Source organism: Lissotriton vulgaris, chromosome 6 (assembly GCF_964263255.1).
Source record: "Lissotriton vulgaris chromosome 6, aLisVul1.2, whole genome shotgun sequence".
NCBI lineage: Eukaryota > Metazoa > Chordata > Amphibia > Caudata > Salamandridae > Lissotriton > Lissotriton vulgaris.
Window position 1 is genome coordinate 619,512,738 of NC_141694.1, and position 15,073 is coordinate 619,527,810.

Sequence of the window (15,073 nt, forward strand, 5' to 3'; positions counted from 1 at the left end):
ATTACTCCCGCTCAGACTGGACTTGGACATTCGTCCCATAACGGAGGAGCTGGGCCTAAAGCCCCTGACATTCTGGCGGCGTCTATGGAGTAGTCCAGACCTCTTAAATTACAGAGCTGAGCTGCAGGAATTTCTAGAGCTACCCAATGCCAAAACAATGCCATGGCTGATTTACATCAGGAGAACGCTGGAGGCAATTGGACTCTATGAACTATGGACAGACCCACTAAATATGTGCTCAAGGACCCCAAAAAAGGCACTGACGAGAGCTTATTACGATCATATGCTCCTTAGAGCCATGGACGGTGCACGGGAGGGGTCGCTGTCCAACAAGTTCATTCAAGCTAAAGATTCCTACCATCTCGAAAGTGTCCTAGATGCCATTTCTCCACAACTAACCAGGAAACTATTTCTCCAATGGAGATATGGAACCCTTCCCCTAGCATCGTTCACAGCATCCTGGTCTACGCGTTCCTCTTCAGAAATTTGCCCGGCTTGTGGACATTCAAAGGAGAATGACGTTCATGTTGTCTTTTTTTGCAGGGGGTATGAAAGGAGTAGGAAATATTGGCTAGTCCCCTTGCTCAGGAACTTGGGATTCAGAATTTTTCTACCCGCATATAGAGTCCTAAAGACAGACCTATCCCCCACTTTAGTATTTGCTCTATCTAAATTTTTAACCTCCATGTGGTATGCTCGTTGTCGCCGTGTAAAAATGATGTGTTAGAAAACCTGAAGTCTTGAGACAGTCCCAAAATTGTGCTACATTTTTTAAACTCCAGTTTTTATCTTGATCACTAATGTTGTTTAATATGCTTTTTAAATTTTGTATAAGATTGAATGTATATCTTTTATGATCTTGTGATCGAAATAAAGATTAATTAAGTAAGAATATCACTTATAAGATATAATAAGGTAACCCCAATGTTAACCTATGGGAGCGATAGGGCTTGCAGTCGTAAGTAACAAACAAAGTTTTTCACTATCAGGACATGTAAAACTGCACCCTGCCCTTAGTCTGTCCCAGGCCTATCTAAGGGGTGATTTATATGCTTTCAAATGTAAGGTTTGGGCCTGGGATGAGGATAAACTTGTCAGGTTGCCATGGCAGTTAAAAACTGCACACACAGGCTCTCAGTGGCAGGCCTGAAACATGTTTAAAGGACTACTAAAGTGGGTGGCACAGCCAGTACTGGTAGCATTTAATGTACAGCCCCTGGAGAAATGTAGTGCACTGTACTGGGGACTTAGTAAATGTAATATGCCAATTGGGAATGAGCAAGTGAGTAGGGGAGAGAGCACAAGACTTTAGCACTAGTTAGCAGTAGTAAAGTGTCCAACGTCCTAAAGCCACTAAAAATGAAGACAGCAAAACAGGTCAGAGGACAATCAAGTCGGGGGAAATCACGCCCAGGATGCGAGGTCTGACAGTCTCTAAAATAGACAATTGTATTGTGTTGCTATATGAACCTTATATTTAATATGGCACTTCAGTAATGTCAGTTATTGTAATATCATCATGGTTATTGTCATGAGACATCACTTCCTAGGAAGATGTCGACATATAATGACACTATCAGTGATTTAATTGCAGTCAATTGGGTGTGCGATATCACTTTTACCTCCCCGGGCATTTTGTTGAATTGACATCTATTAATCCAGCTTTGAGTAATATGCTTTCATTGTCCCAGGGAGAAAAAACATAAAATAAATAATTTGAATGTTTAAAAAGTGTGTTAACAAATATTTTTTTTAAGAAGTGTTGCTTGAAAAAAATATGCTTTCTGATTTCACTCCCTCTGTTGTGTAAGCAACTATTAATAAATGTAAGCTTTAAAATTCACTCACTTTGCAATTACTCATTTGTAAACACATGGCTGGGTAGCAATTTGTAATAAAATCCGAGTTTTCTTGACTTAATTACATTCACATTCTTAAAGCAGACACCAAACAGCTCCAGGAGAAAAGAAATAAATAGTCCGGTAATTCCTCATCTTGCCTCATTCTCTCTCAAAATCTATTTTTTTTAGGTTATGACATGTTGTCACGCGCGGAGCTGAGCCCAGCACTTCTGCTTTTCAAGCTCGCTCTGAGGGTCTGTGAAGCCCCGGTCACGAGGTGAGCGAGACACACACGCATTGGACAGCTGCAGTGCTGACCCCGTGAGTCTGACTGGCTTGGAACAGCTTGTTTACTGCATTCCTGAGGCAGTCAGCGGGGACAGAGAGAGAGAGTGCCTTTCGTTGCTGAAGAGGGAAGCTGTTAATTCTCGCGAGTGGACAAACATGGCTGCTTCGTGGATGATACCGGCGTTGGTCTTCGCTGCTGTTTGCTCTGCCGTACTGGCGGACGCCGAACGAAAACCGAAGCTACTTGGGGGTCCCGAGTCTGTGAGCGTCGATGAGAGCGGTGTGCAGAAGGCGCTGAGCTTCGCCATGAAAGAGTACAACAAAGCCAGCAATGACAAGTTCGCCTTCAAAGTCTCCGAAGTGGTCGAGGTCAAGAGGCAGGTCAGTGGGTCCAACAATTCGGGCAGAGAATGTAGCCTTAGGGCTAGAGCTGCCGACTTTGATGTTGGGGAACCGGGCTCGTACCTCGGCTCAGCATCCTGTGATTCTTTAATCTCCCTGTGCTTACCAAAGATTAATGTGTCCTTGTGTAACTTAACTGGTGCCCATGTAAAGCCCTCCACTTCGGGTCTAGTTCGCGCTATATAAATCTGCCCAAAAAAATCGATTTAGGAGGAGCAGGGGGTGTTCTTAGCTCATAGCTCTTTGACTTCACAGCCCGTGAGAGCATTGTGAAAATGCAAATCGTAAGTTTTTTAAAAAGTTACAGAGAAGGATAGACCGCTGAATTAAAAAAAAATTGTATGATAGATATGTAAACAAATTGTTTTCGAGTGCTTAAAAGGTATATTTTTAGTAAAGGAATTTTGACTGTACCAGCGCTTACCTTTTTTCGAAAAAAATAGATCCTAATTTAAAGGGCGCATTGCAGAACTCGCAACACTTACAATACCTCTCGAAAAGTAACTTTCTCGCTATGAAGTTACAAATGACTTTATCAATTAAAGCCTACACTGGCCCCCAAGCTAGATGACCAAATGCACACATTGCGACTTTTCTCTAAAGTAGTAAGGTACCCTGGAGAGTAGGCTGTTTCTTTAGCTGTCTCTCCCTCTTCTCTCCTCCCTGTACGGCGACCCCCTCCTTTCTTTTCATCGTGAGGAAAATTAAGACAGCAGTAACCGTTTAGGACCAGTTGCTTTTTAGCTACAAGCAATGACATAGTGAACAAGACTTACCTTTTGGACCAATTGTTTTTGGCTTTGCTCAGTGCTGTGCAACATTGTCAAAATGCGTTTTTGTCAATGTTATGCAGCATGTGCTAAACAAGCATTTGCAAAGCAATAGGTCTTCGCATTAGGAAAGTGTGAGCTATTGGTATTGTAAATAACATTTTTTTTTGCTATGTGTTGGCTTTGAAAATATATAAATTAATAGCATTGTTATGATGTGGTGGTGTCCCCGATTGATGTGGTGGTGTCCCCGATTGATGTGGTGGTGTCCCCGAGTGATGTGGTGGTGCCCCCGAGTGCTGTGGTGGTGTTCCCGAGTGATGTGGTGGTGTCCCCGAGTGATGTGGTGGTGTCCCCGAGTGATGTGGTGGTGTCCCCGAGTGATGTGGTGGTGTCCCCGAGTGATGTGGTGGTGTCCCCGAGTGATGTGGTGGTGTCCCCGAGTGATGTGGTGGTGTCCCCGAGTGATGTGGTGGTACCCTAGAGTGGTGCCCCTGAGTGATGTGGAGGTGTCCTAGAGTGATGTGGCGGTGTCCTAGAGTGATGTGGCGGTGTCCTAGAGTGATGTGGCGGTGTCCTAGAGTGATGTGGCGGTGTCCTAGAGTGATGTGGCGGTGTCCTAGAGTGATATGGTGGTGTTGTGTGGCGTGCAGCAGTGTGTGGCGTGCGGCAGTGTGCAGCAGTGTGAGGCGTGCAGCGTGCAGCAGTGTGAGGCGTGCAGCAGTGTGTGGCGTGCAGCAGTGTGTGGCGTGCAGCAGTGTGTGGCGTGCAGCAGTGTGTGGCGTGCAGCAGTGTGTGGCATGCAGCAGTGTGCGGCATGCAGCAGTGTGCAGCATGCAGCCGTGTGAGTAATGCCAGCCGCTGCCGGTAGTGGGAGTACCATCCGGGCTGTGACGTGGGGAGGGGCATGGTGGGGGGTTGTAATGTATGGATTACGGACTTTAAAAGGTAAGTAAACATTAAAATTATAAAACGAATTTCGTTGCACACACTGCATCACCAAATGCGATGAAGTGTGTGTAACAAAATTAGTTTTATTTATTTTTATGTTTACTTACCGTTTAAAGTCCGTAATCCATACATTACTACCCCCCACCCTGCCCCTCCCCCCTCCCCACGTCACCCCCTGGCCGGTACTCCCACTACTGGCCGCGGCTGAGTAATGCAGCAGTGTGCAGCAGTGTGAGGCGTGCAGCAGTGTGAGGCGTGCAGCAGTGTGAGGCGTGCAGCAGTGTGAGGCGTGCAGCAGTGTGAGGCGTGCAGCAGTGGGTTGTGCAGCAGTGTGCAGCATGCAGCAGTGTGAGGGGTGCAGCAGTGTGAGGGGTGCAGCAGTGTGAGGCGTGCAGCAGTGTGAGGCGTGCAGCAGTGTGAGGCGTGCAGCAGTGTGAGGCGTGCAGCAGTGTGAGGCGTGCAGCAGTGTGAGGCGTGCAGCAGTGTGAGGCGTGCAGCAGTGTGAGGCGTGCAGCAGTGTGAGGCGTGCAGCAGTGTGAGGCGTGCAGCAGTGTACGGCGTGCAGCAGTATGAGTAATGCAGCATTGTGAGGCGTGCAGCAGTGTGTGGCGTGTAGCAGTATGTGGCATGCAGCAGTGTGTGGCGTGCAGCAGTGTGCGGCGTGCAGCAGTGTGCGGCGTGCAGCAGTGTGCGGCGTGCAGCAGTGTGAGGCGTGCAGCAGCATGTGGCGTGCAGCAGTGTGAGTAATGCAGCAGTGTGAGTAATGCAGCAGTGTGAGGTGTGCTGCATGCATCAGTGTGAGGCGTGCAGCAGTGTGCAGCCTGCAGCAGTGTGCAGCCTGCAGCAGTGTGCAGCCTGCAGCAGTGTGAGGCGTTTAGCAGTGTGAGGCGTTTAGCAGTGTGAGGCGTTTAGCAGTGTGAGGCGTTTAGCAGTGTGAGGCGTTTAGCAGTGTGAGTCGTGCAGCAGTGTGAGTCGTGCAGCAGTGTGAGTCGTGCAGCAGTGTGAGTCGTGCAGCAGTGTGAGTCGTGCAGCAGTGTGAGTCGTGCAGCAGTGTGAGTCGTGCAGCAGTGTGAGTCGTGCAGCAGTGTGAGTCGTGCAGCAGTGTGAGTCGTGCGGCAGTGTGCAGCATGCAGCAGTGTGCGGCATGCAGCAGTGTGCGGCGTGCAGCAGTGTGCGGCGTGCAGCAGTGTGAAGCAATACAGCAGTGTAAGGCGTGCAGCAGTGTGAGGCGTGCAGCAGTGTGAGGCGTGCAGCAGTGTGAGGGGTGCAGCAGTGTGAGGGGTGCAGCAGTGTGAGGCATGCAGCAGTGTGAGGCGTGCAGCAGTGTAGCAATGTGAGGCATGCAGTAGTGTGCGGCATGCAGTAGTGTGCGGCGTGCAGCAGTGTGCGGCGTGCAGCAGTGTGCGGCGTGCAGCAGTTTGCGGCGTGCAGCAGTTTGCGGCGTGCAGCAGTGTGCGGCTTGCAGCAGTGTGAGGCATGCAGCAGTGTGTGGAGTGCAGCAGGCAGTGTGTGGCGTGTGGCGTGCAGCAGGCAGTGTGTGGCGTGCAGCAGGCAGTGTGTGGCGTGCGGCAGTGTGTGGCGTGCGGCAGTGTGTGGCGTGCAGCAGTGTGTGGCGTGCAGCAGTGTGTGGCGTGCAGCAGTGTATTGCGTGCAGCAGTGTGTGCCGTGCAGCAGCCTGTGGCGTGCAGCAGCGTGAGGCTTGCACCACACACAGTATGAATGAATGAATGATGAAAACAGGAAGAAGGGTTTCTTCCTGTTTTCATCATTCATTCATCGGAAATTGTGAGCGAGTGTACCAACGCAATGGTTTGTAAACAACAAGAAAAGCGGACATCAAAGGAAAGGTGGGAGGGAACAAGCATATGGGGTGTGAGCGATAACGAAAGTTAATTGCTGTAAGAGGGGGAGCAGGAAGTGAGGCCGAGCGTGGCTGGCGAAAGCAGTCTGCTGCTTTCAAGTCCGATGCCAGCTTCGGGCTTGAATGCCTCACATGCACTGGCCATAAACCGCATTCCAAAGGTCTTTGGGAGCATTTTCTGGTGCCCCTTCTAAATCTCTCGCATAGCAATTGCTTACACAATAGCTAGGCGAGACCTAAAACAAACTCTATGATGCGGCTGCGTCATTTCCCGCGCGTCACCATACACACCTGCACCCATGAAATGAAACTCATTTAAAAAAATGTATTTGCCGATGCAAGACGGGGAGTAGATGAGGTGTGAAGGTTAAAGCAGCACAGCTGGAAGGGGTCAAATCTTGGGCGGGGGATGCATAGCACATGACAGAGAGAGCAACATGGAAAGAGTAGGATAACACATGCAGTCTCATGGGATGCTTAAATGATTAGAAAAATTAGTTCCCTAAACTTGAGTTGATGAAGGATACAAATCAGCCAGTCACAAGTATGGCAAAGAGGCTCTGCTCCACTGACTAAGAAGTAACCAAATCAGAATGGCAATAAAGGCAACCAATGGGAAGAAATGGATGGGCATAATAAGCGCAATATAATATTGGGTGAACCCACAAAAGAAAGGCCTTTCATAACAATGCTGCTTGCTCTGTCTGATAGACAAGACCTAAAATGCAGGGGTAGTATTTTGTAAAAAAATAAATAAATAAATGGGAACGTTATTCTTCATGGATCCTGCCTGCTTCGACCTATGATTATTAGACCGATTGATAACCAAACTGAGGCAAGCGATCTTTGTAAAATAAAGGTTCGTTCACACATTAAGGGTTCTTAGCTGGGCGCCTGGCTTAAAGTTAAGTTAAGTTAAAATTAAGCTAATAGTACTTTATTGGAATTTTAGTTGAGAACCCGACTGCCTGTATAGTAATCTTAGAGATGTCAAGTTATGTACACTACTAATTTTGTGTGTGCATTATGTAAATTGTAGATTTCTTTTACAGTATAAATGAAGGACTACAAATTCCAGACCGCTTCCTGAGATACCCATACTCTTGACAAAGGGAAACCCTCAGGCTTTGCCCCGTTTGATTCTCGGTGGCTGTATAGCGTTTGTAGGGGAACATAAATGCTCCCTTTCTGTAGGTGAAGAAAAGTAGGCTACGATTTTTCCCACAAACTGTTGATATTACCTGTCACTTGATTTCCTTCTTTCCCTACACATTTTACCTTTATCATAAAATCTCTGCCTCTTTTGGTACAAGAAGCTGACAGGTACAGAGTAGCTGTAGAAGGCCTTACCGGGTAAGATAAAGTTAACCTCTTGGGATTAGTATATGAGTTTTTGTTTGTTAAGCTTAGGAGCTTAGCACCATGAGCGAAAAACTACTGGAGTTCAGCTTTCAAGAAATGGACATTTCACCAGAACATGTTTGTATCCATTTCATATCTTACCTTCCTCAAACAAGTGCTTCCATTGCTCTCTAAGAAATTCACTGAAACTTCCATCTCAATGTTTTGAGATGTGTAGATCTGCTTTGTGCAAGTACTGCTTGCGGTCTTTGAAGGATGATCTCCACACAAGTATTCGGTGGACTGCTACCAACTCCAACAAGCATTGAAAATGCAATAGGTCTCGCCTTTGATTAAGTTAAAGCCATTTGCTTTGCTAATGGTATTGTATAGCAAAGCAAATGGCTTTAACTTAATGAAAGGTGAGACCTAATACAGTAATAAGCAACAGAAAAAGGACTATTCAACTTTTGCAAAGAGCCTTGTACTGCGCTGCAACTAATTGTTGCTGCATTTTTAGCAACTTTGATTCGTTTGAGCTAGAAACTATTTTTTTGATCAAACCTGCAGATTATACAGTAGAGATGATGGATTGTGTTGAAAATTAAAAACCCCATAGCCACACAATTGCAATATTCCTGTGGCATGGTCTTGATCATTAACAAACATGGCAGGCTTGCTTCAAAATCTTTGACTAATGCAGAGCCCTGAAACAGCATGGGACCTGAAAAATAATGTCCACTCTGACCCCATCCAACCACCCCGTTCCCTCTTCTGTCAGCCTTGAAGATATTTAAAAGGTCGAAAGACTCAGGGCATCGCTGAATAATGCTCAACCCTCTGGATCCAGTAAACCCTTGTGACTGAAGAGAGGAAGTGTGAATGTGTAAGTAAGGTCTTTACAATTTCAGAGGGCTCAGCGATGTCAGAGCTCATCGTGGGGGCCAGTGGCTCAGTGGATCATCCTGATCGATGGCTCAGAGGTGACACAGAGCCAGCAGTCTGCAGTGTGCCCCTCTCTTCTCTGCTGATTCCTTCCCAGGGTTTGCTGTGGGTGATCTGTATCCAATTTCCTCTATTTCCGTAATGGGGAAACTGTAGTTACTCTTTTATCTGAGCCACAACTGATTTATTCGCTACTAGTAAAGTAGCTGGTAATTACATGCTTTGGAGGTCTGCATTAAAGTAGTAAGTAACTGGGGTGTTAGGGTGACCAGATTTTAAAAACCAAAAACCGTCACATGTAGCAAACATAGAAAAAGGACTGACATTTTACGTCTGCCAGTGACTCAGAATGACTTAAATGACAACGCTCATCAACTTGAAAATACAGAGGGACAAACGGACTCAATGAAATGCAGCCTTAAAACCTAGTATCATGCCTGTTAATTACATTTTTAAATGCTTTCTGATAAATACTGCTAACTGAATCCCTTTGTTTTTAGTCGATCCTCACTTAAAACCCGTAAATCCAGGACGCCTGGTCCCCTAGCGAGTGTTCGAAGTCCGGTGGGCTGACAAAGCCCTTCATCCTTCCTAGAACAATGCAAGGCACCCCTGGGAGCTTGCAGGCAGAGTAATCTCTTTGAAAGCACGCTTGGTTGTTCTAGTCAAACACATCTGGCCAGCAATCAAAATTGAAGCTTTTATTTCCCCCTTTATATTCAGGTATACAAATACTATAAGCACATATGCGAAAATGACTTATAGTATTTAATTAAGTTTCAACGCCTCGTCAGGTGTAGCGCTTTATAAATGCCATTTAAGTTACGAGTCACAGAGTCCTCTTCCGGTCCAGTTTTGTGCCATTCAGTCCCCCTCTTTAACTCGTTCATGCAAGACCGGCTCACTCCTCTCTAGGACACGCACACCAGCCCCTCCCCCATTCCCTGGAGATCACGTCCACATATACATATCCGGTCACCCCCTATCGTGCAGGAGCAGTTTAAGGCTGTGAGTATAGATATCAGATGGACCTGTTTGTGGGTAGGGGATACTGCCTGCATTGGGCAAGTGATTGGAGAAAGGTACTTCTTACTTGCCTGTATCGGGCTCAGCCCGGGGGTAAAGTGGCAGGGCGCTGCATGCCTGTTACCTGGCTCAGCAATGGGACAGGAGGTTTCTGTCTGTGTCTACAGTCAAGTGAGAGTGCGGGGGAAAGACCTGTATGCATGCATCTTCGCCTGTGCTGGTCGGTGAGGGGTGGGACTTTGACTTCTTCAGCTGTTAGGGTCGGGGAGGGACTGTATGCTTGTTATTGTTTTGCCCAAAGGATTTACAGCACTTCATGTGAGTACCAGGATATGCTAAAAAAGGCCAGATGTTTTAGCCGGGGGAAGATTAGGTGATTCCCCTAGAATCACAGGATGTTGAGCGCAAGACTGAAATGGAACGTGGAGGATCCCCAGTCCAAGCTTCGGTCATTAGGCCACACCCTCTCTCGGCCTCTGGGCGCAGCACCATCAGACTGATTGCCGAGCTATCTCCACTCACAAGACGTCTGCGGCCAACTCCATGCACCTGGGCTTTCACTGGGTACCGAAGAGGGGGTAACACTGGGTACAGAAGAGGGGGTAGTGGCAGTTATCTGCCCACATCCCTGCCCAGTACTGGGAGAGGAGGGCGTGACATAAAATGATGAGCCGCCCCCTACCAACACTGCAAATGCGAAGAGGGGCCCGGAGCCTCACGTATCTCATAGATATTCACTAGCCTGGGGTTGAAGTGGGCCCATGAAGTATTGCATTTCCCCCCCCCCCCCCAAATCCCCCGAAGAGGCTGCAAGGGCCTGCGCTACTTCCCTGTGTGGTAGTGTTACACTATGTGCCTGTGGCTACATACAGGGAGGTTGCTTCCTACATCTGTGAACCTCAGTGCGGCGGGTGAGATGCCCTGCCCCTGCCTGCACTCAGCACTGCCTGTACCTGTACTCGCCCCTGCCTGTACCTGTAGTCACGCCTGCCTGTACCTGTAGTCCTCCCTGCCTGTACCTGTACTCACGCCTGCCTGTACCTGTACTCACACCTGCCTGGTCCTACGCCTGCCTGTACCTGTACTCACACCTGCCTGTACCTACACTCGGCACTGCCTGTAAGCGGATTTGGCTCTCTGGGCGTGGGCTGCGGGCGATAGTCTAGCTGCCAAAAACGTTTCCTTGTCGATAAGGTTAGTTTCTGCCTTTTAACATTGCCGACACTTGTGCCCCTACCGTTACAATTAGAACAATTGAATAATGTGCCTGGTGTGCCTCGTGTTATGGAATCCATTGGAAGCACTAGATGTGCTATCCACCTGTACATCTACTCAGCGCTGCAGGGTGGTGTGTGTGTTTGTGTGTGTGTGGGGGGGGGGCAGTGTGTGTCGTTATCCATGATGCGACTGGGGCTGGGACGAGGAGAGCACACAACCTGCACCTGAGCTCAGAGCGCCGGGGCGAGGAAGGGTGAAGCACTTCCAGGGAGGGAAGTGGTTAGAGGCTCTGGGGAATGGGTGAGGGCAGAGGCTCACATCTGCATCTGCAACTTCACCGAATGAGGGGTGGTAGGGGACGCAAACAAGCTTATGGAGTCCAAAAATAGCCCTCCCGCAGAGCCAGACAAAAACCTAATAAATGAAAGATAAAAGCATTGACTCTTGAAATGATGAGTCTGCGGGGCTGCTGCTCGGGTCTCCCAGGTCATGTCACCGCAATAATCCAGTATACATACCTTTTACCATAAGACCCGCCGCTGCCCTGCTTCTATATATAAAGCACTCTCGTCCATGAAGAAATGGAGCGCTAGACACATCCACCACATCTGTCATGTCAATAAACAATTTACTGTACAGATAAGCACATAGCAACCTAAAAGACAAGCGCTTGTCATGACTTGGTCATTTTCTCTTTTTCTGCCGTCCCACTTGGACGGACTGCCCTGACTTCCTGCTCGCGTAAAAGGTTTATTATCTTCTTTATGGGGCCATCTGTTTCTCCCCATAAAGATAACCAACCTTTTACACCAGCAGTAAGTTAGGGCAGTCGGTCACCAAGTGCTCTTTCCCAATGGCTGGCCACCATTTAGCATAAACGGAGACGCCAGCAAATGGGAAAGAGGGGCAGGTCTTAAAACATCCCCATGATCATTAAATCTCGCCAGCGAGACTGCGCATGTACCCAGTCTTACGCTAGGCTTGACCTAAAAAGGAATGGCAACAGGCCGCTCTGAGCGCGGTACTAATAGGAGGCAGCGGATTGGCAAGGTTATCTCCTGGGACCCCATGGAAATCCGTTTATTGTGCACCATTGAACGGTTCCTCAGGATGTATTGCTAGACCCCAAGTGGGAATCTTGATGAAAGCAGACTTTGGAAACCTAGAAAGACGTGGTTGTGCATCCCAGAGTCTCATGCACAAATGCTCTTCCTTTCGACTGCCTTTCCCCTTGCCCTCTTTTACCACCCCAGTCCCTCCCTCGTGTCTTATGATATTCTCCACACCCCCCACACACACACTGTTGCAGGCAGAATAGATACTTCAAGCAACACATTCGGGGAATTGCTAACCGGCTTCCAAAGTGCAGCTGCAAGATCAGACAGCAAAACAGTGAGGTCACCGCTCAAAACTCCACAACTATCTCTCCATTCTGACTCATATAAAAAATAACACTTTGAACACCACCTATAATGAACATCGAGAATACGAAAACCCTGAACTTGGCCCTCCCTAGAAGAGTTCCATTCATCCCTCCTTCCAGCCATGTATCGTCTTTCCATAAATCCTCCAATATATTCACCCTTAAATTCGCCCTTTCTTGCCTCATCCATTCAAGCACCCATCCTTTCGCCCATTGGTTCTTTAACCATTTTGTCCATCCTGTTTTCCTCCTATCTATTCTGTTACCCTTTCTTGCACTCTTCGGTCTGCCCATTCATTCCCCTTCATCTGTCCTTCCATTCGTCCTTTTCTGCCCTTCCTTCATTTCATCTTCTTTCCATCCACGTTTCTTCCTTTTCTCTTTTTCTTTATCTTTCAGTGTAATGTTCACTCTATTTGTCTTTTTTTTAAAAAACTTTCCATCATCTGTTTCCTTCACTGCACTTAGCTCATTTGGCAGGATTTTTTTGACGCCCCTTGTTCAGTTCAGCTACTTATGTGCTATTATCTGCAGACAGAAGAGGGCCATACATTACTAACCGATGTTTCATTGGCCCGTTTACAAACTGCACTGCAGCTGCTAAAGTGGAGAGGAGTGTCTTGAGGCCACTGATCACCTTTGGAGTCACCCAATCTTTGCTTCCAGTCTCCTGAGTGTTATGGCATTTCCCGCTCCACTCTTTTTCCCACCACTCGCTGTTTAAATTGTATTCTCTGCCCTCTGAGTCATCTATTTTTGATTGTTTTAATGTTGAAAACAACATGTGAGGAAAATTCGAAGTGGAAAGTAAAGCATGGGGTAAACGGGTAATGAAGAGGAGGGCGTGTAGTCGTTCCTGTACGTCTCAGTAGGCCAGGGGATCTTCTTTTTGGTGTCTGTTGGTGCGGCTGGAGTCACTTTGAGTCAATTGTTATGTATCTTTGTTTTTCTTCCTTTTTTAAAATAAATCCTATTAGTTTTTTTAGGCAAAAAACATAACATATTACACACTTATGAAGAATAAAAGACAATATTTTATAATACAACATAATAAAATGTATTTTAAATTCATAAAATGTGAGCTAATTCTGCCATTGCAGCCAGAAATTCAGTTTTAACCCCTTCCATGCTCATGACGGAACGGTTCCGTCATGAGCGTCGGTTGAGCTGTGCTCATGACGGAACCGTTCCGTCATGAGCCTATCGGCTCATTAGAACCTTCAGCACAGCGCGAAAATTTGCGCCGCGCTGAAGGGGTTAACTAATAATTCTATGGCTGCTAGACAGTTTAATATGCTTTAATTAAAAAATAAATGCCATAGATAGTTGGACCTGTTGCCAAAAAGGTTGGGCAATCTCGCAGTGAATGGTAGGGAATTTCACATTCATTTGGCAAATACATCTTCTTTCATTACCTTTTTAGTTTTTTTCTTGGAGGTCGTTCTGTGCTATCTGGGTGTTTATCTTCTGTAAACTTTTGAAAATTGGTGCCTGTAATTTGAAATCTGACATCCTCATTACATTGCAAACACAAGATGATGATGGACGGAGCCATGATGGATGGGTTGAATCCATCATCGCTCTTTAGCTCACTTGTCCACCTCAGTTCACACCCAGCTATATACCATATCAGTCTTGACCCTGTGCCTCATGGCAACAGTCCAGCCCGAACTGCCAAGCTATTTCTTCCCTGGACTGGAAACAAGCATCCTGGGACCGGTTTTGGACTAACAGCCCGGCTAGCTTGAATCCAGTGGCAAAGTGAGCAAGGGACCCACGTCTGGGCATACCCTGCCAACTTTGGGCGAACAAAGGAAACACAAGGAGATGATGGACGGAGCGTTGAAACAGGGGCGGCTCTAGGCTCATGGTGGCCCTGGGCAGGGAGAGTAGGAAGGGGGCCCCGGAAGAGGGGGTCCGGGCGGGGCGGAGCGCGGAGGCCAGTGAAGAGGGGGGGGAGTGGGGGGGGGCAGGGTGTTTGGAAGTGGAAAGAGCTGGAGACCACCAAATCGATGCCGGGGCCCACCACGCAAATATGTATCCATCCTCAGAGGATTATTATATTAAGGATATATATTGGCATGGTGGCCCCTGGGGTTTGGTGGCCCTGTGCAGGTGCACAGCTTGCACATGCCTAAGGCCGCCCCTGGTTGAAACTTTTTAGACACTCACCCCAGACACAGATCTGGGTTGAATCCATCATCGTTCTTTAGCTCACTTTGCTACCCCAGTTCAGACACAGCTATATGCAAAACAATCTTGACCCTGTGCCTGATGGGAACAGTCCAGTGCTGAAACTTTTCAGACCATGAGTTCGGACTGGACTGTTCCCATCTCCACTCTAGCCCCGCCACTGTCTTTACTTGCACCCAGCACTCCATTTCAGTGCATGTGTGTGATTGCAGGCTGCCTTACTTACAGCCCCCACCCCTGCATGTTATTGCACCCGGACCCCCGTCATCGTTGCTTTCTCACGTTCTCCTTGCACAGCTCCCTTGTGGTTCTACTTTAGTGTGTGTATTTTTACAGGCCGTCTCTCCCTCCCTCCCCCTAAACCCTCTGTTGTTCCATGCTCTTGGCCCCCTCTCCGATCATTGCTTCCGCCTTGTATGTGCACACCTCCTCCTTGTCCTACAGTGTGGTGATGTTTTTGTACATAAAGTCTACTAATGGATGCCTGGCATGAAATCCTATACTTATATTTCAAGTTTATTCAATGAAAGAAACTCCAATCACCGCCATCAACTGCTACACATAACATACCTTCAAAGTTCCCTTAACAACAAGAACAGTACCATTCTAAATTAGAAATCTTCTCCCATGTAGGAAAGGTTTGTCATGGAGACTGGGATACCATGGATCCACATATTCCAGTCCATATGAGACACGCATATAAAAATATACATTACCACATACCTTCCCTCTTAGCAAAATAAACATCAGCGGAATCATTTCTTCTCAACTACAATATGATTATATGCGTCCATCCTCCAACTTGGCTGCCCCT

The 15,073-nt window shown here is 47.4% G+C and overlaps 1 protein-coding gene across 1 annotated transcript in view; it reads left to right on the top strand.

Moving 5' to 3' along the window:
• The first annotated feature begins 2,050 nt into the window (after positions 1–2,050).
• Positions 2,051–15,073, top strand: part of LOC147707790 (cystatin-like) — a 50,837-nt gene continuing 37,814 nt past the window's right edge. The window contains exon 1 of the mRNA XM_086926638.1: positions 2,051–2,510. Within this exon, the coding sequence (XP_086782764.1) occupies positions 2,286–2,510 (225 nt within the window). The 5' untranslated portion in view covers positions 2,051–2,285. The remainder of the gene's footprint in view (positions 2,511–15,073) is intronic.